Genomic DNA, 27,738 nt, shown 5'->3' on the forward strand with positions numbered 1-27,738 from the left:
TCACAGGCAGAAACACCCACCAGGTTATGCTACCACCAAAATAAATGTGTTAAAACATGGGTAACACACCTTGTGTGGTGAAAAACACCTGTCAGGTTCTACAATCAACCAAATATGTTAAAACCATGCAGTTTTACCCTTAAGTCCTCAATAACAGATGTCAACGACAAAAACATGAATATTATTTTTTGAGGAGAGTGCTGGTATTATGCAACTGAAACGCTCAATGTAAAGAGCTCTTTTTTTTTTTTTTTTTCTAGCAAATTCATCTTGAAGTTTCACTGCAGAAACTCATGTGATCTTTAGGTCAACAAGACTGATCTGATCTACTGTTTTGTCTGTGTGACCTCACAAAATCAGGGACATTTATTTTGCCATCAGGTGGTTGAACACAGATGGACTTGAAATGACTATTTGTGGTGCTCGTGATCTCACCCAATTCAAAACAAAAAAACCGTTTAAATATGATGTTATTAAGACAATAATAGAAACCAATTAACACAAAACAACAGTTTTATTTTTACAGAACCACAGTAAAACTCCACATATGTTTGGAGGGTCAGGGCCCAACCAAGCTGATGTACAATACCGGCAATGACCACTCAACAACTCTGGCACAGATCTCCTTGTATATCATGAACAAGAAAATAGGCACCAATTCAGCGAGTTGCAACTACCAGTCTGCAGACTATAAAGTATTTTTAAATAATCATATTAAATGGACCAATTGTGAATGTTACACAGTGATCTGGACATTTTCATTTTCAATTCTCAGGCAAGTACCTGAATCAATGCGTGCCTGTGCTTTAATCATAATTTTTAAACATGTCAGCATAAATATGGGAAGAGCCATGTGAGCGTTTCTTAAGTCAAACAACAGTAATGATTTCTGACTTTATTGAGCACCACTTAGGAGAATGTCTGTCATTAAATATCTCCAGATTTGCCACCTCCACACAATACTTGGTGTCCAGTCCTCAAAACCTGTCAGCTCATCACTCTCCCTGAGAATATATGACAGTGTCCTAACAGCACCCGCTGCCTGACTGTTGTACTGGGGTGCTCTCGATTTTCAGATCAGGCTTCTGTGAACCCCCAGAAGCCCCTGGTCTCATTCGCTTCTTTATTTCCTCTGCCATGGTCATGAAGGCCTGCTCCACGTTTGTGGCATTTTTGGCACTCGACTCAAGGAAAGGGATGCCAAGAGAGTCAGCAAACTCCTGTGATTTCCAAAAAAAGAGAAAGCTGGCTTGTCTTTGTATATAATTAGTATTTTCATTGAAGTTCATGTTTAACATTGTGTGTGTTTAAGCTGACTAAACAGAAGCGAAAAGAAAAATGTTGTTCTTTAATTCCTACAGACCAACCTTAGCTGTGGTGTAGTCCACAACTTTTTTTGTAGTTAGGTCACACTTATTCCCTACAAGTAGTTTGTTGACGTTCTCACTTGCATAGCGGTCAATTTCCTTCAGCCACTGTTTTATGTTGTTGTAGGACTCCTGAAAAGACACCAACATTAGATCTTTCAAAACTGTATTTAGAATCTTCAATTTAAGCAATATCCATGAACTTGCATAGATGCTTGTATTGGTTCTCAGTAAGTTTTATATTATTTAAATACTGAAAATACTTTTGTAAAGAGCCTGGTGCCTATTTTAGGGCATTTTAGGGTTTCACAAACCTGGTCTGTAACATCATACACAACAATGATCCCATGAGCTCCTCTGTAGTAACTGGACGTAATCGTTCGGAATCTCTCCTGTCCAGCAGTATCCCACTGTAAAAATGGTCAAAACTAATTTTATCTGGTGTTAAAATGAAAGGCATATTGCAGGGGAGAAAAATAAATAAATAAACTTAATTCATTAAAATTAATTGAATATCAAATTTCAGCCTCTGGCACCATTCACTCTCATTGTATGGAAAAAGATGCAATGAACATGAATGGTGATGGAGGTCGTCATTCTGCCATTCTTCATCTCGTTTTGTGTTCCACAGAAGAATCTTATCGTATGAAACTTACTATCTGCAGTTTAATCGTTTTTCCATCTAACTCAATAGTTCGGATCTTGAAATCCACTCCAATAGTGCTGATGAAACTCTCTGTGTAGGTGTCGTCCTGAAATTGAAGAGTCAATCATGATTTAAAGAAATAGTTCATCCAAAAATTTAAATTCTTGGGTCATTTACTCTCTCTCATCCCATCCCAGAGGTGTATGACTTTCTTTCTTCTGCTGAACATAAAAGACGCTTTTTAGAAGAATATTTCACCTCTGCTGGTCCATACAATACAAGTGAATGCTCAGAACTCTGAAGCTCCAAAAAACAAATAAAGGCAGCATTAAAGTATTCCATTTGACTCCAGTGGTTTAATCATGCCTTCTGAAGCGAGCTAATCTATTTGGATGAGAACAGACTAAAATATAACTCTTTTTTACTATAAATCTTGACATCTGCAGTATCTTTGGCAATCATGATTTCAAGCTTGATTACACTTTCTAGTGCTGCATACGCAGAGCACTAGATTAAACTTCCTAGCGCCATCGAGCTTAAAATCATGATTGCCAAGGCGCTGATATCAAGATTTATATTGAAAAAGAGTTATATTTTGGTCTTTTCTCATCTAAAACCAGTTGGATCGCTTCAGAAGACATGGATTTAACCATTGGAGTCAAATGAATTACTTTTATGCTTCCTTTATGCACTTTTTAGGAGCTTCAAAGTTTTGGTCACCATTCACTTGCATTGTATGGACCAACAGAGCTGAGATATTCTTTTAAAAATCTTAATTTGTGTTCAACAGAAGAAATAAAGTCATACACATCTGGGATGGCATGAGGGTGAGTGAATGATGAGAGAATTTAAATTTTGGGTTAACTATTCCTTTAAGCATGCGAGACAAGAGGTCACTTCTATCCCAAAATTATGCTGATGGCCACTTAACTGCAAATCGTAAAAGAATGCAGGATTTTCCAACTCCAGAATCTCCAATTAGAAGAAGCTTGAATAAGTAGTCACTGTGGAAATACGTAAAAAAACATAACTTTGCAAGGTGCTTGCTGAAAGCTCTATGGAAAACAAACTGATCTGTCATGACATAATCTAAAGTTAGAGTCTTGCTCGATTGCTTGCAGCCCCATCAGCGGTGGCGTTTTACAAAAACCTAAGGTATGGCAAAAAACCATTGGAAAGTAATTATCTTTAATTAACTAAACATATTTTTTGTTATTATTACTGTACAATCAGTACAGTATGATCTATTATTTTTACACAATCAATGCTTTGTTCATCATAAGTACTGCATGTTTTCACAGTTTCATTAATTTGTTTACACAAATATGTTTACCGTGTTGGCGGTGGGCCTATTGCAATGCACAATATAATTCCCTCTGAATTTATATTGCAATTCAATCATGTGGCCACTCTGGTCCTGCAAACAAATGTCAGTAATTTACTGATTTATGCTACTGAATTATTTGATCAAAAATTATTTTTTTCATTCATTAATCTATTTTATGCCTTAATTTTAAACTATATATTATAATATTTTAATATTTTTAGGGGCAGTGGTGGCTTGGCGGTTAAGGCCTGGGTTACTGACTAGATGGTCAGGGGTTCAAGCCCCAACACTGCCACGATACCACCGTTGGGCCCTTGACCCCATCTGCTCCGGGGGCACCGTATCATGGCTGACCCTGTGCTCTGACCCCAGCTTGGCTGGGATATGTGAAAACTAGGGTGCAGTGGTGGCTCAGCGGTTAAGGCTCTGGGTTACTGATCAGAAGGTTGGGGGTTCAAGCCCCAGCACTGCCAAGATGCCACTGTTGGGCTCTTGAGCAAGGCCCTTGACCCTATCCACTCCTGGGGCACTGTATCATGGCTGGCCCTGCACTCTGACCCCAGCTTAGCTATATGATATGTAAAAAAATAAAAAAAAAAGAATTTCACTGTATATGTGCAAATGTGTGATAAATAAATATAATTAATTAAAATATATTAGATAAAAAAAATAACCAGCCCATGTAGGTTAATTTACATAAGTCAACCTTTATAATTATGTTCTATTTAAATATAAATAAAATTAAAAATGTAATTATCATGGTCACATTGTATACGTCTGCATAAAGTGTAAGACTGTATTAACTGTATTAAATCGTATGAGGTGTAATTTCGCGATTGTCCAGCAGGTGTCTGCATACGTCAGATACAATATGTCCTTATTCCAGAACACTACATCTACGACCATTTTCAAGTACTTAAATTACGAATGAGAACAGCCCATAATTCTAAGATGATTCGTACGGTCGTTTCTATGATAAAATCCGGTTTATAATGCTTTAGGGAAACGAGGCCGACACAGACTGAAGTGACGAGCAAACTGCATCTTAATGAGGCATATCTTTTTCTGTATTCTAGGGTTTGGCAACTGCCATACGCAAACGCCGCCCTTGAGTCTCATCACACATTTATCTGCACATGCAACTCCAGTGCAGCAACCATTACAACAGTAACCATAGCAACTGCTGTTAGTCCAGATCATATCACGTACTCTTCAATTATTACATAATTTGATCAACAACTGCATTAGAAATGTAGTTTACTCGCTCACTGGAGATTACGAAGAGGGTATAAAATGTCACAATAGATCACAGGCTAATACGACTTACTATTCAGGGTTCATGATGTGACAGCAAAGAGATGTTTATTGTTTGTCCAGCTGGTCGGAGCGCTCTGAGTCGCCTTTTGATCACCGGCTGACCGCAAACGCTAAGCCAGTACTGAGCTTTAAATAGCAGCAATAAAAAGAGGACTTCTGAGTTTTATGCACCGTTTACAGATCGTCTTGTATAATCACCCCAGACTGACTTTACGGGTCCTTTCCTCCCAGGTTTTTACAAGCCGCGCAGGTGCGGCAGTGACGGATAGTGTTGAACCGCTACAGATCTAATTCTTATCAGCTGTCGCCGTCTTGTGGCAGGACCCGCGCAACTATTATGTTATGTCGTACTTGTGTTGAGAACATCGCCAGCAGAATTTAAAGGGACAGTTCAACCCTTGAGTTCACCCAAAAAGAAAATTGTCATCATTCACTCATCAGGATGTTTTTTCTAAGCATGTAATACTTTATTTCTTCTGCGGAACAGTAAAGGAGATGTTAGGCAGTATGTAAGTCTTAAAGGGATAGTTCACTTCACCCCAAAATGAAAATTTTCTCATCATTTACTCACCCTCATGCCATCCCAGAATGGTGGCCAGAACTTTGAAGCTCCACAAAGCATATAAAGACAGCATAAAAGTAATCCATATCACTTCAGGAGTTTAATTCATGTCTTCTGAAGCAATATGATAGGTGTGTGTGAGAAACAGATCAATATTTAAGTCCTTTTTTACTATAAATCTCCACCTTTGACCAGCCCAACCAGTAATTGGTGATATGCACAAAAAATGCGAGTCTCCAAAAACAAAAGAATGTGAATGTGAAAGTAAAAGTGGAGATTTATAGTAAAAAATTACTTAAATATTGAGCTGTTTCTCACCTACACTAATCATAATGCTTCTGAAGACATGGATTAAACTGTAGTTGTATCGAATACTTTTATGCTGTCTTTATATGCTTTTTGGAGCTTCAAAGTTCTGGCCACCATTCACTTGCATTGTGGCTATGGACCAACAGAGCTGAAATATTCTTTTAAAAACCTTTATTTGTGTTCAGCAGAAGAAAGAAAGTCATACACATCTGGGATGGCATGAGGATGAGTAAATGATGAAAGAATTTATTTTTTTTGGGTGAAATTTTAAGGCCACATCCACACTAATCCGTCTTCGTTTTAAAACTTTGTTTTCAGTTTCCTAACAACATTTTTTCCAGAGTATGCGGTAATGATAAAAACACCCAATTTTTGGTGGAGGAAAATGCCATTCTAGTGCGGATGAAAGGTGTTAATGTAGCGAAGTTAATGCAAACATACTGTTTTATTGTGGAAATGGCCTCATGGTCACCATTCCCTTACATTGCATTTTTTTTTTTTCCCATACAAAAAAAGTAAATGGTGACTGAGGCAGTAATTCTGCCTAATATCTTCTTTTGTGTTCCACAGTAGACATAAAGTCATATGGGGTTGGAACAACATGAGAGTGAGTAAATAATGACAGCATTTTTGGGTGAAATATCCCTTTAACTTCAAAAAAAAAAAAAAAAAATATCCCTTTAACTTTCTGAACAATCAGAAAAGGTACAATGCTTACAAAACACAATTCTGGATCCAGATATAATATCTAAATTATAATTGATACAAAAATAATACAAACAGCATAAAACTTTATCGAATTAAACACCCTTAATGTTCAAATAGGAATGAATAACACATTTCAACATCAAAAAGATTACAGTGCCTATAAAACTCTATAAAACGATCCATAAATATTGAGATAGATTTCAAGCTTCAAAAGACAAAAATACAAAATGGCTTTGTTATAGAAAAAGCCCCAAGTCAAAAGGTATTAAACCTCTAAAGGCACTGCAATGCAAAAATAACTTTATAAATACAGTCCTCTTTAGAAACTAGAAAAAACATGTTAACTGATACTGCCGGACGAACCATCAGAAAATACAGTTTTGCAGCTATTACAATACAATGGCACAACAGAGACATTCTGGCATACCAGGAAATGTCACACTTAAATAATGTAAAACAGCCAACTTGGGTGCGAGCCCCTTCGTTTATAAAATATCTTAAAAGAGAAAAATGTGTCCTATATGGAGCAATGTGAAAGAAATTAATACACATTATCCAATAAAACATAAGGCAAAATAGACCTCTTCAGATTTACAGTAATATTGCTAGTATACCAAACTCTAGATGGAATATCACTTCATTGGCAAAACCATCAAATTAAAAGTTCAGACTTCAAAAAATAAAACATTCAGAGAATAACTTGATCTTCACTGGACATATTTTATATCCCAAGAAGATCCCACAGTCCTCTAAAATATCTTCACATTCAAACCAAAAGTCTCTAAAAAGGCACACTCATGTCCTGGTGTGGCTGAAGTGATATAGATGCCAAATGTAAGTTGTCTCTGGTGGAGTGCTTGGTGCAGTGAGCCACAGTTCTGATATAAATTCAAATTTTGCATTTTTATTGAATAACACACTTTTCCTTATTGCTGCATTTTCTTCGTCTTGCTTCCAGACCTCTCTCCAGCCTCTCATCCTCCTCCAGAGCCCTGCAAATACAAAACACAGTCAGTGTTTGCATGTGTTTGAATTAGGCCTGTCAACCAATTCAAATCTTTAATCAAATTAATTACATGATATGCTGATTAATTACTCAAATTAATCGTAATTAATCACACATAAAAATATTTGCTGAGAATGGCCCTCAAATGACTCAATATTTAATAATTATATAATAATAGTTAAATGGAAATAATTATAACTATAATATATTTTATACATGTAATATTTTAGATAATTACAAAGCATTTCATAATTGTCGCAGACCAGAAAAGCATTGAAAAGACAATAAGTGACTTCAGAAGGCAATATATTGTTTATTTCCATATTATTGAACATAAGCCTATCACTGGCCTACAGTCCTCAGCAATCCATTTTGAATCTGAATTAGTCAATCTGTCTGAGATAATTTATAATAAGGGTTTTCTCAGGATGCATCAATGTATACATGTTTCAGACAGACGCTTTTGAAGCATCAGACTTTGGTTGTGTTGCACCATAAACAGCGATTTTAGGTTGCTCTGTCAAGTTAAACGGAATTTGAATTTGATCCCATCATTTTTTTTAAACGTTATTTTCATATAAGTAACTGCATTGAATTAATGCATTATTAATGCAATGACACAGTAATAGTGAGTCTGTTGGGGGAGGAAGAAAAGAAACACGGCCCTGTTGTGGAATATTTTTTTAAATGGTGTCAGGATGCTTTTTTTTAGATTTAAATGTCTCTAAAACTAATGAGATGTATTTTGACCTTAGGCGAAAACCTTCAGCCATCACAAATATTGAAACTGATAGTCAACCAATTGATGTAGTTGAAAGCTATACGTACTTAGGTACCAAAATTGATAATAAGTTGACCTTTGAGAGGATACAGACAATTTGTGTAAAATAAGTCAACAATGTCTCTTTTGCTTTAGAAAATTGTTCAAGTTTCAAGTTGATAGGACATTGATGACCCTTTTTTATAAGGCCTACATTGAATCTGTCCTTACATTTTCGTTGATCTGTTGGCTTGCCTTACTAAAGGGGAAACAAAAAAATGCACTAGTAAGAATATTTAACACCTGTAGCAAAATTATTGTTGTAAAATTGACTAGTTTGTCTGATTTATTTTATAGACAGGTTTTAAGGAAAGCAAATTCCATTGTGTCTGATCATGCCCATCCTCTCCATCAAGCGTTTCATGGCTTGTCTTCAGGAACTTGGTACAGAGTTCCTCTAACAAGGACAAAAAGATTTAAATATTAATTTATGAATTAATGCTGAGGGACTCCAGCCAGGTCTCCTAAGCAACCAAATTGGCCCGGTTGCTAGGGAGGGTAGAGTCACATGGGGTAACTTTCTCGCGGTTGCTATAATGTGGTTTGTTCTTGGTGGTGCACGTGGTGAGTTGAGCATAGATGCTGCGGTGGATGGCGTGAAGCCTCCACATGCGCTATGTCTCCATGGCAACGCGCTCAACAAGCAACGTGATAAGATGCGCGGGTTGATGGTCTCAGATGCGGAGGCAACTGGGATTCGTCCTCCGCCACCCGGACTGAGGCGAATCACTACACGACCACGAGGACTTAAAAAGCACATTGGGATTCCAAATTGGGAGAAAAAGGGGAAAAATCACAAAAAAAAAAAAAAAAAAAATTTATTTGTTCACTCAGCAATTTCATTGCTTAACTCTACCAGGAATATGTAGTTTCATGAATAAGTCCTATGGTGTTATAGGACCCTATTTAAAATGTATTTTGATATGTTTAAAGTCTCTTAAATTATGAATTGCTATTGTCACTATTGTACAGTATGTCACTGTATGTATGCATATCATTGCTGCAGAGCAAATTGCCCCTTATGGGACAAATAAAGGTTAAATAAAGGTTAAAGTAATTTGACAGCTCTTGTTTATATGTACATGGGAAACTTCTATGACTTATTTATACTATTTACACTGCAAATGCACCAACACTGCTAAAAATCTATGTAACAAGACTTACCCTCTCTCTTTTGCGTCCATGTCTCGGACCAACTTGTCCCGCTTGTTGACCAGAGACACCAATTCCTGTAGAAGTAGCTGTTCTCTGTGCTGCTGGGCTTGAGTCTTCTGCCAGTCTAATGGATTAAAAATAATGGATATGATGGTATGGTCACAACTATAGAAATAGAATACTGATTGTTATACATGCTTAAAAAGAAAAGTTCTTATCAACATGTATGGTTCTAAATAGAACCTTTAATGTCTATGAAACCTTCCCATTCCAAAAGTTTCTTTGTAGTGGAAAAAGGTTCTTTAGACAATAAAAAGGTTCTTTAAAATGGTTCTTTTGAGAACCTTTCATTGAAAGGTACTTTGTGAAACCAAACATGGTTCTTTTATGGCATCTCTGCGGAAACCCCTTTTTGGAACCTACAGTATATTTTGAAGAGGATAGTTGGGAAAATAGGTGAGTAATGGTTTGAAGAAGAAATTGACAAACCTTCAATAGCCATCATGGCTCTGAGCTCGCGGTTTAAAAGCTCAAACCTTCTTTCTAAATCTTGCTCTTCTTGCCTGCAAGGACAACATCAGTAATCCTTATTGTTATTGCTCATGACATCATGTACTGGCTCACTAATACATCATTGTGGAATTTAAGATTATCAGGACATACAGCAGCTCCAGATGGTCTTGTCTCCTGATCAAAGCATTTTTCTTGTTGACCAGTGTGAACCATTCCTGAATCAGCTTCTCTTCTTCATCTTTATAACTTCCTGTTAAACAGATAATGTGATTCGGGTGAACTCAAGAGTCTCAGAACACCACAAGAACATTGTGATTTCTACTGACACTGTACCTCATGAAAGAGTCATTTTGTGATTAAGCAATTATGATTCTCGCCTGGCTCTGATATGATTCGATTTTTTTCTTACCTGTCTCCATGAGTCTTCTGAGTCTCTTCTCCACGATGGCAGCTCTACTGTCTATGTGTTTCTGTTCTGATTCCAGCGCCTGAAGTTCACTCAGAACATACTGATTGGTGTCCTGAAGACACTGGCCAGGAAGTACCACAGGGAGACATACATCAAACCAGACAAGAGAGCAATAGAGAAAGAGAGAAAAAGAAACAAATAAAGAAAGAGGGTGATGGACACAAAGTAAAAGAGAGAGAGATGGATAACAAGACAAACATTTATAAGACAACAACAAACAAACAATGGCATGCAAAGAGAATACACAAAACAAGACAAGAAAACAGAGGAAAGGACAGGCTTGATTTAATTAAGAGGAAGATTTGTTAAAACTAGGAAACTAAACATAGGATGGTAAAAGCTCATGAATGAGGATATGGGAATTATGATGTAATAACTGATATTTTCATCTGAATGTTGTTTACGTATAAAAGCTGTGATAGCTATGTTCTTAATATTTGACATGCAAAATGGCTAGTTTTAAGTTTTTTAAAAAACTCCCCAATCTGGAATGCCCAATTCCCACTGCTTACTAGGTCCTCGTGGTGGCGCGGTTACTAACCTCAATCTGGGTGGCGGAGGACAAGTCTCTGTTGCCTCCTCTTCTGAGACGTCAATCCGCGCATCTTATCACGCGGCTCGCTGTGTATGACACCTCAGAGACTCACAGCATGTGGAGGCTCATGCTGCTCTCCGCGATTCACGCACAACTTACCACACGCCACATTGAGAGCGAGAACCACTAAATCGCGACCACAATGAGGTTACCCCATGTGACTCTACCCTCCCTAGCAACCGGGCCAATTTGGTTGCTTAGGAGATTTGGCTGGAGTCACTCAGCACATCCTGGATTCGAACTCGCGATTCTAGGGGTGGTAGTCAGCATCAATACTCGCTAAGCTACCCAGGCCCCCAGTTTTATGTTTTAAGGCCAGAGGTTTTAAGTTCAATTTCCAACAATTACACTTTTGTGAGATGAAACAGTGTTATTCAAAATATTTCTAATTGTCATATATCATGAAGCCATACTGACCACTGTTTCATTCTCTGCTGCTTTAACGTCTTGGTTTGTCTCGTGAGGTTCTGCAAACATACATAACAAGGGTGAAAATGATAAATGAGGCAAGTGTAAAATATAATAATTTACTGGTTAAGACAGAGAGAAAATAAGATGCATAAGGTCACGCAATTCAAAATGTTTAGATATAATAAATATATTTTAAGGTTACCAGTTTCATCACTATCTCTGGCAACTGTTGAGCCGTTTGTTCCTTCAACTTCTGGCTCACCTTTACCTGTCTGTCAGTGGTTAACATGGGACATGAAAGTTAGATCACATTTTTAAAGAAATAGTTACTTTAGTTAAAAATTTTTATTCTGTCATAATTTACTCTTTTTTTTTTTCTCCCCTTTTCTCCCCAATTTGGAATGCCCAATTCCCAATGCGCTCTAAGTCCTCGTGGTGGCGTAGTGACTCACCTCAAAGCGAATCTCAGCTGCCTTCGCGTCTGAGACAGTCAATCCGCGCACCTTATCACGTGGCTTGTTGAGCGCGTTACCGCAGAGACATAGTGCGTGTGGAGGCTTCACGCTATTCCCCGCGGCATCCACGCACAACTCACCACGTGCCCCACCGAGAGCGAGAACCACATTATAGCAACCACGAGGAGGTTACCCCATGTAACTCTACCCTCCCTAGCAACTGGGCCAATTTGGTTGCTTAGGAGACCTGGCTGGAGTCACTCAGCATGCCCTGGATTTGAACTCGTGACTCCAGGGGTGGTAGTCAGCATCTTTACTCACTGAGCTAACCAGGCCCCCTCATAATTTACTCTTTTTAATATGTTGTTCCCAAACTGTATGAATTTCTTGCTTCTGCAGAACACAAAAAGAGATGTTGGATGGAATGATAGGGACAGACAGCCTCAGTCACCATTCAGTTTCATGGTATGTAAAAAAGATGCAGTGGAAGTGAACGGTGACTGAGGCTATCATGCTGCCTAACATCTGCTTATGTGTTCCACGAAAGAGAAGAAAGTCAAACAGGTTTGAAACTACATGAGGGTGAGTAAATAATGAGATGATTTTCATTTTGGGTGAACTATCCCTTTAAGATACATGAAAATGTATAGAATGGAAAAATGCTCATGAAAAGGAACAAAAAGATGTGACAATCTGATGTCTCATACCTCCTTTGTCTGCTCTTTTGAATCAGGCTCATCAATGGATTCGCTCTTTAGCCGCGAGCGTCGTTTTTTCACCAGATCCACGTCTCGTAGGTGTCCTAATCCTGATCTGGACGCCGCTGCATTCGGCCGTGGTGGAGCCACCGGGGTCTGTGCACCTCCCTCTGTTCCTTTGACTGCTGTCTCCTTATAATCCTTCACATCCACCTTTCCTGCACGTTTAATCCGAGGTGGAGGAACAAGGTCTCCGTTAGGCTTAGCCACAGTGTCAGTTCCCTCCTCTCCCAGTGATTTTTTGCTGTTTCTGTCTCCTGACAAAGCTCCAACCTGTAGCCTCTCCGCACAGAATTTTGCTGCTGCATTTACATCCGGCCCCTGGTTGGGCTCAGCCACCGTGTAGCTGGTTTGACTGTTGTTCTGTTCAATTTGTAACACACTCAGTTCCTGTCCAGTGAAGTGTGCACGGATTTGGCACAGGTATGTCATGACAATCAATCGATCTGGTACAGAAAGGAGCACCATGTCTGAAGGCTCCAAAAGACGAGAGATTCCCAATGATGCAAAACCATCAAAAGCCTACACGAGAAGTGAAAGATGCAGAGAACACAAAGAAAAAGATGAGTCTTGATTTACGTTTATGGTTATAAAACACAGAGCATCAGCATTGTGTTTGATCTGCTTGAATCAAACTTACTGTTTTGTTGTTTAGCTTTATATTGTGAGGTTCCAATGCATCAAAGTCACTGGAAAACAACAGATGGGTCAGTAGATAACGAATGTAAACAAATACATCATTCTGTCATTTATTACACAGTAAAATGAGCAGTGTAGAAGTATTGTGTATACATAATGGAATATTGAATTGACATAATGAAAAGTTTAAACAGTAAATATTTAATATTTAATGAAATTGATTAAAATGAAAGCAATTTTTATTAAATATGTATTAATTTTAAATAATTATATTGCAATAATAAATAATTTAAACTAAAATTATAGTTGCCAAAATAGTGAAAACAGTTTAACCAATTTTTTTTATTATTAAATTGATTAAAATTAATTTTTAATTAAATATAAATTTTTAATTATTAATTATAATATTTATTTTAAATAATTCAATAATTTAAACTAAATCTACAGTTGCTAAAAGAGTAAACCAGAACCCATGTATTTTGAATTGTAAATGATTTAGTAAATATAAATGTTTTAATTAAATTGATTCAAATTGTTTATTTTTTTTAAACATTTGATAATTTTAAATAATTATATAGTAACACTAAACCATTTAAACTAAAATTTAAATTCAATTAACAGTTGCCGAAAGATTGAAACCAGAATATATTTCAAGATTATTTTTTCTTTAATTAAATTAGTAAATAATTTAATATGCATTCATTTTAAATAATTGTTTATCAATAATAAACCATTTAAATTAAAATCCCAGTTTGTATTTTGAGATTTATTATTTTTTATTTAATTTTTTATTAAAGTAATTACAGTATAAATAAGTGTCTTTTGGGATGGCACACATAAAATGAATCATACTGGATCAGAGAGAATCTGTTTGCATTGAGCTGGTACTGCTGTTTACAAGGTTCGCTGTGTATGACACCTCAGAGACTCACAGCATGTCGAGGCTCATGCTACTCTCTGTGATCCACGCACAACTTACCACATGCCACATTGAGAGCGAGAACCACTAAATTGCGACAACGAGGAGGTTACCCCATGTGACTCTACCCTCCCTAGCAACCGGGCCAATTTGGTTGCTTAAGAGACCTGGCTGGAGTCACTCAGCACACCATGGATTCGAACTCACGACTCCAGGGGTGGTAGTCAGCATCAATACTCGCTGAGCTACCCAGGCCCCCAGTTTTATGTTTTAAGGCCAGAGATTTTAAGTTCAATATGAAAGACATGAATCAAATCACATTTCAAATCACACAAACTCACATTTTTTCAGGATGGAAGTGATGCAAGATAGCACAGAATGCCAGGCCGTTACGCCAGGAGGTGTTGAAGTTTGTGACTTTTATCCCTTTATAGTTCTTAGTGATCTCTTGACACCATTGCAGCAAGGACTGACTGGAAGTCACCAAACCAGGACTGGGCAGTGGACTGGCAAACTGTGTGGTGAGAAATGGAAGAAAAACAGGTTAAAGCCCAGTTAGAAACTGTACTACACAATCTGTAGCCACTGTAACATCCTCCATGTTACATTTTAACAGGCATACAGTATAAACATAATATGTATTTTTTTTATTATTATTTTTTGGATTTTTGACACTTTTAATTGACAGACAGGAAACCAAGTGGAAAGAGAGGGGGAATGGAAAGGGAACATGACCTGAACTGGACTAAAACCTGGGTCTCCCACACAAGCAGCACTGCACAATATGTTGACACATCCACACTGGCCACGAGGCCATATTTAGAAGACAAATACCACTCACATCCCATGCAGACACTGCTGAACCATCTCTAGTTGATCCGTCAAGTGTTTTTCCTAATGCGAGGTCCATTGGCGGTGGAATTAACTTCTTTTTATTGTGCACTGGAGGCACAATCACTTGGGATGCGTCTGTAGTCTGGCCATTAACCTGCATACTGAGTGGGCTCTTAGATGGAGTATCGCTCCCTTTAATTTGTGGGATGACATTGTTGGATACCTTTTCCTGAGGTACACCAGACCTGTAAAAATTACACAAGTCACATTTTGTGTCCTGTCATTATAAAAAATACCATTCCTTGTGAATATGTTTTGCTCTTCCTGCTTTGAAACAAATTCTCCAGTCTGAGTTAAAATGAAATTGTTCTGCTCAAAACATTGATTGGTATGTTGGAGGTATGATCTCTCTGTAGATGCTTACAAAGTTTTTGGTGTTTTTGATGTAAAGGTTTTGAGGTTACAGCAAAGTCATACAAATATATACAGAAATTGTACACACAGTGAAAAAAATTTAGTCGTCAACCTTTAAAGGTGTGTATTTCATTTAAGACTTTTATTCACATGATACAGGACAATAAAACAAGGCTGAATATTAGTGTTTACACTCCACTCAAACTTACAATTCATCAGGCACTGGAGATGTTCTCTCTTGTTCTATTTGAGCCTCTTCACTTCTATCAAGACTTACATCTAACTCTTCCTTATCCTCAATTTCAGTCCGTGTTTCTGACAATGACTTCTCTGCCTTTATTATAGGCACACCAGCTGGTGACACTTGGCACTCCTTTTCAGCTGCCATACATTCCAACGGGATGATTTTTTCTTGCTCATTTGAGTCAACATTTTCCAAAACAGCATCTTTAGCCTCTCTTTGGTTATCATCTGACTTAAGCGGTGATGTGCTAGAGCTTTCCTGTAGCATTGAGGAACTCTGAGACTGACTGATATCAATCTTTTCATTGCATGTAATAATGATCTGCTCAGGGGAGATCGCTGATAATGAAGTTCCAAGTGTATTTGTGATTTCTATTTTAGTACAGATGCTCTGATCTACATTTGGCAATATCTCCCCATCTTTCTTGGGCGATGTAGTGCTGACTTTTATCTGAAGGGGGGGAGGTGGAGAAAGTTCAAAGTCTGGCTTGCAAGGGATCAAACGTTTCTTAGTGCATGGAACAGGTGCTGGAGGATGCAGCATCTCCTCTTCTGCTATTTGACGAATCTTTGCTAGCTGAATGCTCTCCTCGGAGACATTGTCATTTCTTCGATAAGAACTTTCTGTGTCTTTTGAGGGCTCTGTACCTTTTGAGAGCTCATCGTGTCTATCAAGTTTAGGAGAAGGGAGAGGCCACGGCACCACTGAGCTCCTTGGAGAAATGTCCTTTCCAGAAACAACATTCTCATCAACATTTATACCTTTCGGTCTCACTGTGGGTGTTAAATTAATGGTTTTTGAAGGAACTGTTGCTGTGGTGATCACTAGGGAGCTCTGTTTTTCCATCTCAAGTTTTGAAGTATTATTGATGCACATATAGTCCTTACCAGCACCCTCTAGTGGTGCAGAGTCCTTCTTCCTCGGCTCTTTGGCAACATCCTTGCATTTATCATGAGTCTCTACAGCTGCTGTCTCTGTAGTTACATGAGAAGGAGTAGTTCCCTTTTCAATGCATTGTGGAGGAACTACATGTCTGTTAACAGCTGCAGAATTTGGGTCTTGATTTGTGGCATCTAGGCCGACTTCCTGTAGAGGCACTGGAGAAGGTGACTGCACACTCCCATCTTTGCTAGCAGGCTGGGAAATAATTAACATTGATGTGGTGTCTTGTAATATAGACTCAGGGTTTATATTCACAGGTTCTAGTGGACAGGCAGGCTGAGACGATTCCAGTGTCTGTATGGACGTGAATAATGTTGTTTGTGATGTTGGAGATATTGAGGATTCCTTGGGTCTGTGGGACACCAGAAAATGGTTTCAAAATATCGCACCTCTTACCAGTTCTTATAACGTGCAAAAGCTTTTTCTTCCAGTAAAAATACAATTAAATCACAGAAAATGGCCAAACTACGGAGCCTCTTTGAGGTCAGGGAGAGAATTTATTTTCTGAAATAATTTTGCGTTCCCTTAACATAAAGTTATGCGTTCCATCCCAATTATTTTTGGTTCCCTTGCAATAGCACAGTTAAACTATGGTATTTGAAGAAAAAAAATAAAAATAAATGGATAACCACAAAAAAACTAAGGTTTGTAGGCTACCACAGTGCAACAATTGTATTACTATAGTAAAACTATATGAACCATGTTTTTTGGCAGAATGATTTTTATAAAGATTATACAGTTTTCCTGTATTATTATTTTGGTTTTACAACAAATACCATGGTTCAACTATGGTTACTGTAGTCAAACCATGGTCAAATCTCATAATGGATTGATCAAGCTATTGCAAGGGAACCCAAAATAATTGCGAGGGAATGCAAATCTTTTTGTGAGGAAACACAAAACGTATTGTGAGGGAATGCAAACTACTGCAAGGGAAGACAAAGCTATATGAGAAAATGAATTCCGTCCCTGTCCTATAAGACTCTCCGTACCAAACACATTAGAGAGCACAATCGATTCCAGCAAGCAGCTACAATCAGCACAGTTAGCCCATAGTCACTGTGTAAAAATATTTTCTAATACAAATTTTTGCAAGCTTGCAGAATGGACAAGCAAACTACAAAAAAGTTTAGTCACTTAAACAAAAAACAACAACAACAGAGAGGCTTATATCAAAACAAACCACCACCATCGGCCATGATTCATGCTCATACAATATCCCAATCCATCTCCTGTAAGATTTTTTGGCATCAAGACACAGTACAGATACATTGAATTATGGGCACTGAGTTTTCACGCAAGCACCATTTTAATGCATAATATATGCATCGCTTGATGGCAAACACAAAGACATCACCATTCCCAATCAGAGGTAATTTTGAAAAACCTACAACGAAATACAACCAGAACACTCAACAGTGAGCAAGGCAAAGCGTTGCCAAAATCGTGCTGTTCAGTTAAGGAGGCTCATAAAAATGAGAGGCAGTGCAGACAGAGGTAATGTCCATGCACTTACCCTCCATCCATATACAGCTCAGCAAGCCACACTGTTCCTAAGTCTTCCTGACCTAGTTCAAATTCCAGCTCCTCCTGTGAACCCTCCAACTCTGCCAAAGGCTTTAAATCTGCTGCTTTTGTCTTGCCAGGAGTCATCTGGGCTCTGACGGTTTTAGCAGGCAGAAGTTCTTCATGTCTGTTCCCCTCTGGGCTTTCGTCTATTCTTATTTCCACAAAGTCTACCTCATTCAGCAGAAGATCTGTTTCCACATCGCTAAGGTCTTGTATATCTTCTTTAGAAATTATGCCTTCTTGTGTGGTTTCCATAGGTAAGCATGGCTCTTCATATTTTTCCACATTTGATACCACAATCTTGCTAGCTATACATGCTCCAGTCTTCATACTTTTGTCATCCCCTAATGGTATTGGAATTTGCAAGGGCTCAGTTGCTATTTTCTCTCTGGAAGTGCTTCCTTCGGCCTGGGCCTCAAAATTCATGGATCCTCCGCTTTGAGTTTCTCTAGCAGCCAGCTTCAGGCACTCCACCAGACTCATAGTCAGAGGCTCAGAGGAGGTCGGAATATCTATCTGTAACTCACTGATGCCCTGTATTGGTAACAAATCTTTTATAATGTGTTCTTTGGGCTCATCGTCGGTTGGATGCTCAATTTTTGTGGCACAAAACAGCTCAGGAGGAAGAATTTCAATCACAGTTCCATCTTGATTGTTCAATATTGCTTCATCTTGTGTTTCTGCAGGACTTGGCTGCTGCAGTATAGAGGCCATGGACTCATAACTAAAAGATGAGGACATTATATGACATAATTACCTCATAACAAGCAACAAAATATTTCAGTTCACTAAAGGGACAGTTTCCAGCCAGAATATTAATTTGAAAAAAAAAAAAGCAAGCTTTTTCAAAAACTATGATTCTTATCACATCAAGAATACGTTGTTACAAGTTTAACTACAGAACACCTTAAAGAAATGTTCCAGGTTTGATACAAGTTAAGCTTAATCATCAGCACAAATGTTTAAAATAAACGAGAGATGAGTCAACATAATTTTTTGTGGTAATCAACTTTATGCCACAAATAATATCAACTGAGCTTAAGTTGTCTTGATCCCAGAACATTCTTTTAACTCTGGATGCAAAGCTTCCTTGCAAATCATCATAACACCTCATGACAACCTCTCAGTATATCAGAGAAACAAAATTACAGCCATGCAGGAACCGAGGCAAAAGAATCAGTGCAAGTCTCAATGCCAACCCACACTTACCCTTTGTACAGGACACCGAAAATCCCCCTTATGAAGCCTACGGACACCTGTCCCTGTTCAGAAACAGAGTCTTGTTTTTCTAAGGATGTATCTACACTCCTGTCTGTTCCAACATCAAGTTCAAGCCCAAGTTCAGTCCCATTCCCTGAGCAGACACCTTCAGTCTCAAAAGAAGCAAGAGCTGGGCTCAGCTGACTATCTTCTACTTTATGTCCAGCCTGAGTGGTCCAAGTAGTCTCACTGTCAGTATGCATCTTCTCATCATCTGAATCGACCTCTTTAGTGGTCTTCTCTCTCCCAGTTGTGGGAACTAAAAGCTCTGTGTGGATTAAGTCCTCTGGCTCCTCTTGTTTGGTGTCTGATGTTTTCTGTCCACGTTGGCTGCCATGCACCAAAAAGTGAAAGTGACACGAATATTCTTTGAGGTTTCTCTCACTAACATTTTCAACCCCCAGGAAGTAAAGCAAAATGTTACTTTTACAAGCTCTTATATACAGTAGACGTGCTTTCAAGAAATCATCTTTTTGGTCAATTATCTGTCCATTTTAATACTAATACAGTATATTAAAAGTGTCAATATAGTTATGGACAAAACCAAGCCCAATTAGTCCACAAACAGCACTCCATGCAGTGAGGTTAGCAAACCTCATCCACTTACCCCCTATCCAGAACCTCTTTCTTTGGCATCAAGCTGCCAGTGCTAACACCCTCATTCTCTTTCTCTATTGCCTTCTCCTCTACCGTGGCCCATAAGAGACACTCTGCTTCAAATGTGCCCTTTTTCTTTGATTCCTTTCCTTCAGACTTAACATTCAGAGACAGGCTGGGATTCAAAGGGCAAAGTTCCTCCATAAGCAGTGATGTCCTGTTGAGCTTTTCCTTCACAGCAACAGCAGGTGAGATCTCAGGCAATGGAGGCTTCAAACGGACTGGTTTACTTACATTTACATGAACCTCTTTTGTCTTTTCCTCCTTAATAGTTTCAGCTGGTTGTGTTTTAAAGACAATTGAAGGTCTTAGCTCATGGGACACTGGTTCAATTAAACTGGGATTTTCAGCATCTTCAATTCGGTTAACAGATTTGTCTTCACTGTGAAGCAAGGAAAAATGCCATAATAGTGGTTTTCTGCAGTGTTTTACCTACCTTGTTTATGCACTGATCAATCATGCATTAATTAACTCTTATGTACATAAATATGAAGCCAATATTGGCACAAGTTTATCCAAATTATCCTAAGCTTTGATTTCAATTTCAAGGTGTGACAAGAACACAAGCGTACAAGGTCGGGACCTTCTTTGGCACCGTCAGAATGTCTCATTCTCTCACCATACTTACCCTGCTTCTAAAGCCTTTTTTGAGGACACTTTAGCTTTATTCTCTTCTTCTGGCATCTTGTGAAGTGTTTTGTGCATATTTATTTCCTCATCTCTGGCTTGATCCTCTTTCTGATCCTTTACACTGTCTTCCAGAGCACTCCAGATTGGAACCTCTGCTAGGAGAAGTGAGTCAGTTTCCACACCTTTATGGGTTAATTCTGTATTGTCTGATTCCTTTACAGTCTGCTCTGAGTTGGCTAGTTCTCTGACTGGTAGAGTTTGTTCTGAGGCACTTTTAATGACTTTGGACTCTGGGGATTGGGCATGAATGGGAGGAAGCTGCTTAGATAAATCTGAAATCTGGGGGTAAACATCTTCGAAATTATCCATGCTAGGCCTTTCAGCTGGTGGTGGGAAGTCCTGAGAGAAGACCTTTTCATTTTCATTTTGACTGAGAGTAGAAAAAGGAAGAAAAGAATGAGATAGGAAGAAACAGGTTACAGAGAGTGAGAAATCGAGATAAAAGTGGACAATGTAGAGAAAGCTCACCGCAAAAAAAAAAAAAAACCTTCTTACAGAGTATTTTTGTCTTATTTTCCAAACAAGAAAAATAACTTGAGAAGCATAATGACATAATATATTAAGTCTTGTATTTAGAGAAATGTAACATAATTTATTAGGGGTTATGCTTTTTCTTGTAATAAGCATATGCATTCCCATATTAGGAAAGGTCACAAATAACAAACCTATCTATGAAAGTTTATGACCATTAGTTTTAAGAATATAAAACACTGTGCTCATTCTGAGGTCATCATATTTAAAGTTTTATCTATTAAATAACTGCTGCTCATGGCTCTAAAGAAAGTTTTATGTGCCCTATTATTCAAATGAACTTCTCTGGAAGATAGATATGGGTTTACTAAAACAGGGAAGTGAAATGGTCACACAGAAAGAGGACAGTAAAAGTTTGCCACAACTTGGCAGTGTAATAATTTCATGTCAGCTGCACACTCACCTTTCCTTGACAGTTAGAGACTTTTCCAGATTGTACTTTTGAGACTGGATCTCTGTCAACCTATTGTCTTCCTTTGATGCAAGGACTTCCTGAACCCACATTGGCCTTTTCTCCCTGGGAGAACTTTTTTCAAATCTAAGTTGTTGTTCTGGAGGTGCTGAGCTGGATAAAATATTGTGGACATTTTGTACTGTAGGGGTAACCAAAGTTGAGGCAATTTTTTTGATTATTCTGTCCTCATCTGACCTGTTGAGGTTTGCGCAAAGCAGAACACTCTTCACATTCTGCTCTGTTGGTTGGCCTTTTGACGTGAGTTCCTCTGCTGATTTTTCTGGTTGCTTTAGTAAGTTATCATGAGTCATTGATAAAGTTTGACCCAGGCCGGACTGCACAGAGTGTTTAAAGTCAGTTTTCTCAGGTTCTGCCTTAGTGAGCAAGAACTTTTCTGAAACTAGCGGGGCTTTCTCAGGACGTTTGCCACCAATACCTTCAATGGGCTGAGAGGTTATGAGCACTGTGTCAAAATCATCCAATTTAAAATCAGGCTCTTCCTCAGCCAGTGGTGGTTTTTCTGCAATAAATACTTGCAGATTCTTCTTTGGAAGTTCCTCTCTATGAGTGAATTTCGAAGTCACTGAAGAGGCTTGTATTGTTGTTGGAACAGAGAATGAGTGTGGAGAAGGGACAGTCCCAACGACCAAATCCTCAGAAGCTTCCAAAGGCCGTCCTCCAGATGTGTCAACTGATGGCCCAAGACTGGGGGACAGAGATATTAGGTTGTAAAACATGGGTCGAGAGGCCACTAAGCATGGTGGTATTTGGTATGATTAGTTGCAGTTTTTCCATAGAGAGCACTCTGGTTGTGACACGGCGATGTTAGTGGCGAGAAAATAGGACAAATGTGATAGATGTAGGATTGCAATGGTGAGGGAAAAGCAATGGTGAGTCTAAACATTTGACAGCTTGTGTAGGCAAATGTCATGGTCAAGTATTTTCCCCTGTTAAAGACTGCAATGTTGTTAAGAATGTTATAGGAATGATAAAATATGCTTTCTAGCCAGCAGTTGCCCAAGACTTCGTATAATATATAAAGCATATCCATATAACATAAACTCACAAAATTGATTGCAACATTTTTTGTCTGTATTAATATTGATACGATGGCAAAACAAACAATCTGATACAGCAGGGCTGACATTTAAAATGAAAACTGTTGACAGTGAATTGCACTCTCATCAGCAATAGCTCACCTTTCGACAGCTGCGGCAGGCCTGGTCGCTTTGTCTTGAGCGATCTGAGACGAGCGAGGCTGCTCTTGTCTGGGCTCAGAACTCTTCAGATTAACCTGAGACTGCTGCTCAGCAAGTAAATCTAAGAAACATAGAATTTGAATAATAATACAAAATAAATAACTAAATCTAAACTAAATTGTCTACACCAATCCGGTTTCATTTGTAAACTTTGCTTGTCTTTTTATTTTTATTTTTTTATTTTTATCCAATTTTCTCCCAATTTGGAATGCCCAATTCCCACTACTTAGTAGGTCATCGTGGGGGTGCTGTTACTCACCTTAATCCAGGTGGAGGAGGACAAGTCCCAGTTGCCTCCGCTTCTGAGACCGTCAATCCACGCATCTTATCACGTGGCTCGTTGTGCATGACACTGTGGAGACTTCGCATGTGGAGGCTCATGCTACTCCCCGCGATTCATGCACAACTTACCACGCGCCCCATTGAGAGCGAGAACCACTAATCGTAACCATGAGGAGGTTACCCCATGTGACTCTACCCTCCCTAGCAACCGGGCCAATTTGGTTGCTTAGGAGACCTAGCTGGAGTCACTAAGCACACAAACTTTGCTTGTCTTTAATTTTCTAACACCATTGTTTTCCAAAGTATGCAGTAATAGACAGTGTTTTCGAAAGTCTCATTTTTGGTGGAGAAAAACACTGTTCTAGTGTGTATGTGGGGCTTCAATGTCTATGGATGGGGCCTTATTCTTAGTTATTTAGTACAATGCCTTTATTATTTCAGGCCATTATATCATGGGGGGGGGGGGCTGGGGGGTAATAAACTTTGTAACAATTGCAGTTCCATTGCTTAATTTCCCTCTACTTCTATATCTGTTTGAGTCATTACAATAATCATCATTCCCTAAACATTGGGAAATAAAGTAAGTGTAATTTGTTCTTATGCTGTAATAATATCAGGACTGCATCATTAACATATATAGGTCAATACCCTGTCAACCATCAACCCATATATGTACTACATTAAGGGTCCCCAAGCATTTATCATCAAAAGATTATGCTTTATTATGACACATTCAGGGGTTTTGATCTATTGTGTTTTTGCTAACGTCTTATATTAATAGTTGAGAGGACTAAATTGCAATGTAGTAGCTAGCTAGTTATTGTACAGCTGGAGTGTCATTACCTAGATTACAGTACTATACTACCTCCTTATGAGTAGGCTACATGTTTAATTGTTTGTTTTTGTATTAATATTTTTTGTACTGGCTAGTCTTGATTATTGGGGAGGTTAGATTCCCCCTGGAATCTACACCCCTGAAAGGCATATTCACCTTGTATAAATGGATTTGTTTGATCCTCCTCTGTTAGTGTGTTGAGCTCCCTGGTTATCTCTGTAAAAAATGCAAATAGAACACATGAACAATTTCTATCACACACAACACAATCAATCAATCAATCTATCAAATTACATTTTCAGGCTGATTGGGTAATGCTGGTTTGCTGCTGGTCTCTTTTCAAAGAAAGCAATAGCATTGGTTGCTTTGTACCTGACCGGGATGGAGAGGGCTGAGGTGAACTGCAGGGGGCAGCTGTGAGGGCATCAGTGGTTGACAGGGCAAGAGCAGGGGTAGTAGATAAGAGCATTACTGGGGTAGAAGAGATGAGTGATTTAGAAGGGCAAGAGGTTTCGCATAGTGCTTCAAGGTCTGGACTGCTTAGCAAAGGAACAGGGTTCACAGGTTCATTTAGAGAGGCACAGAAGTAAGGAGATGTAGAAACAGCCATCTTCCATTCGTTTAGCTCTGCAGATAATGTGAGTAATTGAAAAAAAAAAAACAATGAAAGAAAAGAAAAAGAAGCAAAGAATTTTAGAATATATGAGATGGAAGAAAACAAGTGATTAGCAACTTGATCGACAGGCAAAGGAAAAATCTTAGTCTGAGTTATATATAGATAAGATACAGATGAAACAGATGGTTAAAAAGTCCCAGATTACTGTACTGAAATTACTATATTGTGCATTTTTGTAATTTAATAGTTTTTTTTCTCATTAAAATGTATATTCTCAGCATAACAATTTGAGGGAAAAGTTGAATTAAAAAATAAAGATGAATTTCAAAATGTAAAAATGTTTGGTATCCCCCTTTTTAGCTTTAATGACAGCACTTAAGCTGGCATGGACTCCACAAGTTTGTGGAAAACCTGACGATCAGCGTCATCCCAGCATGATTTGAGAATGTTAACAACATCCATCTTGCGTGCATCATTGGAAAAAGTTAACACAATCAATGTCACAAATTTGCTTACATTTGATTAGGGATCTAGAAATAGAGCAGAATACTAAAAAGTTCCTCTTCATTTCACATAATGTTTCTTTGTTTCATAATTTTCAAAAAACTAAATGTTTCTGTTTATTTCCAGGTTTAAATTATATTTTTAATCCAAGATTTTCAGTGTGGTCTCAGACTTTTGGACCCTTCCTTATGAATAAAGGTAGTCATTTCTGCTTTCTGGGTTCGACTAAATCAAATAAATAAATCTGAACAATGTTCTAAACACCAGACTATGAAGAAAATGCAGAAGGAGCTTCTACTGTTGTGCAATATAGAGGATGGTTTCTCAGCACCTGGCTCTGTGCCAGAAGGAAGCTTAATGGTGTCAGAGAGCGATAGGGAAGAAGTTTTGGGTTCGAGGAGGGGGACAGGAGTTGGGGACATAGGGCGAGTACCAGGAAAAATCTTGGGCTTAAAAACATTGGTGCAAGGTGCTCCAAAAGCATCTGAGACAGATATAGAAGAGACAGAAAGAAGACACACACAATGTGAAAGAGGAAGATTGGTCAAAGGCGCAGGAACAAGAGAACAAGAGAGATAGTGGCTAAGAGAAAATTAATCTGACTTCCCCAAAAGCCATTTTCTTTAGAATATCAAGGTTTATTTAGAAACAAATCAGGTTGTTCTGTAAAAAAATTAATAAAAAATAAATAAGAAAATTCCTAAAAGTTTCAATTAATCTCCAGATTTTACATAACCTTTTTTCTCTTGAGTACTCCCCTTGCAGAATTTAAAAAGGGAAATGAAACCTTAAAAATTTGATAATAAAAATAGTTTCTTTTATTTAGAACTGCCCTGAAGAAACTCCATAACAGATATACAAGCATACTCCATGAGACAAAAGAATACCTTTATTTACACAATAAAAACATCTTAATTTACACAAGTACTGAAATAGTATTAAGCTTTTACACTTAAGAACCAAGAGCACAAGGTCCATACCTTTAAGTACCACAGTGGGTGAAGAGGAAGGGTGAGAGATAAAGGGAGCAGAGGGAGAAGCCAGAGGCAGTTTGAGCAGAGGATAGTCAGAGGTCACGGGACCCTCCAATGGGGCCTCAGAACCTGACAGTCTTCTTGGAAAAGACACAGGTGCTGAACACAATCAGACATAAAAGACAAAGGAAAAATAGATAAACATAGATATAAAAAAGCAAACTATAGAGAAAATAGTGCATAAAAAGACACATTACACAGTAAATATAGTTTAGTATGTGATTATATCAGAAAAGCAATTACATCAATAAAAGAAGAATTTTAACTTTAGCTTTGTGGAAAGCTGTAAACATTGTAGCCATAGCAACAGTAAAAAAATAATTCTGACAGTGTAAGGAACTGATTTCTATTCTAATCATAAGGATAAAGTTTATTGCCAAGCACTACAGACATACAGTAGATCCTTCACTGAAATTGTGACTTAGTTTTCCATATTCTTAAAGGGGCTTTCACACATACAGCATCTTGCAGCGATGAATCTACCAGAAGTCATTCATTTCAATGAGATTTGGTAATTTTCGGTGACATGGCAATGGAACAAAGTTGAGCAAAGTTCAACTTTATGCAAATGAGCAATGACATGATGCATCGACTACCAATAGCAACCGGTGCTTTTCAAAAGTGGGGAAGCACTGCAATTGCTTACAAAAACAACTGAGAAATTAACTTTTTACCTTTAATAATGTTTACCTTGTAATTGGATTAGCCGTGCATATATATGTAGTAATTATACAGGTCTTCATTCAGAGAATGTAACATCCACAACGGACAATTAGGCAAAGAAATGTGATGCAGCAGTTTCCTTCAGGATCAAAACACACGTTTCATTTTTTCGGGCAACATGAAATGGTGTAGTTCCAAAAATTTACTTTTGGTCTTTAGTTTCATGAAAAAAATTAGCGGAACAAAATTAACCAGTTATAACCGGTTACTGCCATTTAAAAAGAAAGTTTTCAAATGAAAATCACCTTGTTCCAGTTTTCTGTTACGTTCTGCTAAAAATTTCATTCGTTTTCGGTTTTCATTTTCGTTCTTCGAACCGTTTTTAGTCTCTGGTGAGTACTCTGTGCTCGACAGCGGTGCTTTTACATTTCATTTGCTGTCAATCATGTACATCACTGTTTTAATTATTGGTTGTTTATTGCACATCCTGCCCCATTAGAGAGTTCAACTTTAGACTGGCTTTCAAGCAGGACAAAAAAACATTGATTGAAAGCACAATGTTCACTAGGCAAGCAGTTGCAATTGCAATCCAATGCAAATAACACTATTTAAGCTACCATGGACTCCTAGAGAAGCACGGCGTCTGGACGGGACATAAAATGACGTGCTTAGAGCCTCTTATCCATTGAACATCGTTAATTACTTCACTGAAGTACAGGTATCTGCCATACTGAAGCATGGCTTCAATACCGCTCTACAAGGCTGTGCATCCACTGTCTTTAATGGACATATTCATGTAGAAAAAGTATATTGCAGGGCCTGGGTAGCTCAGCAAGTAAAGACGCTGACTACCACACCTGGAGTCGCATGTTCGAATCCAGAGCGTGCTGAGTGACTCTAGTCAGGCTTCCATAGCAACCAATTGGCCCGGTTGCTAGAGTGGGTAGAGTCACATTGAGTTAACCTCCTCGTGG

At 38.2% G+C, this 27,738-nt stretch overlaps 3 protein-coding genes across 16 annotated transcripts in view; all 3 read right to left on the reverse strand.

Moving 5' to 3' along the window:
- Nucleotides 1–495: 495 nt before the first annotated feature.
- On the reverse strand, nucleotides 496–4,981 carry LOC127432425 (ras-related protein Rab-1A-like). The gene is made up of 6 exons (XM_051683492.1): nucleotides 4,668–4,981; nucleotides 2,945–3,017; nucleotides 2,024–2,119; nucleotides 1,682–1,777; nucleotides 1,368–1,499; nucleotides 496–1,220 (listed from the first exon to the last, which is right to left on the reverse strand). Exons 1-6 carry the CDS (start codon nucleotides 4,679–4,681, stop codon nucleotides 1,026–1,028), a joined length of 606 nt encoding a protein of 201 aa, XP_051539452.1. The 5' UTR covers nucleotides 4,682–4,981; the 3' UTR covers nucleotides 496–1,025.
- Nucleotides 4,982–5,684: 703 nt separating this feature from the next.
- LOC127432422 (EH domain-binding protein 1-like protein 1) overlaps nucleotides 5,685–27,738 on the reverse strand; it is a 31,924-nt gene continuing 9,870 nt past the window's right edge. For 4 of the 14 annotated variants that reach the window (XM_051683488.1, XM_051683486.1, XM_051683487.1 and 1 more), the window contains 16 exons: nucleotides 24,104–24,163; nucleotides 22,771–22,891; nucleotides 21,521–22,276; nucleotides 20,525–20,956; nucleotides 15,434–16,762; nucleotides 14,818–15,055; nucleotides 14,318–14,490; nucleotides 13,059–13,107; nucleotides 12,368–12,940; nucleotides 11,408–11,477; nucleotides 11,212–11,261; nucleotides 10,140–10,260; nucleotides 9,881–9,980; nucleotides 9,707–9,780; nucleotides 9,227–9,341; nucleotides 5,685–7,228 (listed from right to left, as the gene is read on the reverse strand). In XM_051683488.1, coding sequence (XP_051539448.1) covers nucleotides 7,141–7,228; nucleotides 9,227–9,341; nucleotides 9,707–9,780; nucleotides 9,881–9,980; nucleotides 10,140–10,260; nucleotides 11,212–11,261; nucleotides 11,408–11,477; nucleotides 12,368–12,940; nucleotides 13,059–13,107; nucleotides 14,318–14,490; nucleotides 14,818–15,055; nucleotides 15,434–16,762; nucleotides 20,525–20,956; nucleotides 21,521–22,276; nucleotides 22,771–22,891; nucleotides 24,104–24,163 — 4,349 coding nt within the window. In that variant the 3' untranslated portion in view covers nucleotides 5,685–7,140. Of the gene's footprint in view, nucleotides 7,229–8,233; nucleotides 8,262–9,226; nucleotides 9,342–9,706; nucleotides 9,781–9,880; nucleotides 9,981–10,139; nucleotides 10,261–11,211; nucleotides 11,262–11,407; nucleotides 11,478–12,367; nucleotides 12,941–13,058; nucleotides 13,108–14,317; nucleotides 14,491–14,817; nucleotides 15,056–15,433; nucleotides 16,763–20,524; nucleotides 20,957–21,520; nucleotides 22,277–22,770; nucleotides 22,892–24,103; nucleotides 24,164–24,319; nucleotides 24,419–26,047; nucleotides 26,201–27,738 lie in introns of all 14 variants that reach the window. The other 10 variants (XM_051683480.1, XM_051683476.1, XM_051683484.1 and 7 more) reach the window with 8 other exon arrangements.
- Nucleotides 16,757–19,832, reverse strand: LOC127432424 (uncharacterized). Its single transcript, XM_051683491.1, has 2 exons — nucleotides 19,189–19,832; nucleotides 16,757–18,703 (listed from the first exon to the last, which is right to left on the reverse strand). The coding sequence occupies exons 1-2, from the start codon at nucleotides 19,440–19,442 to the stop codon at nucleotides 17,923–17,925; spliced, it is 1,035 nt and encodes a 344-aa protein (XP_051539451.1). The 5' UTR covers nucleotides 19,443–19,832; the 3' UTR covers nucleotides 16,757–17,922.

The sequence above is a fragment of the Myxocyprinus asiaticus genome, chromosome 42, assembly GCF_019703515.2.
Source record: "Myxocyprinus asiaticus isolate MX2 ecotype Aquarium Trade chromosome 42, UBuf_Myxa_2, whole genome shotgun sequence".
Classification (NCBI taxonomy): Eukaryota; Metazoa; Chordata; class Actinopteri; order Cypriniformes; family Catostomidae; genus Myxocyprinus; species Myxocyprinus asiaticus.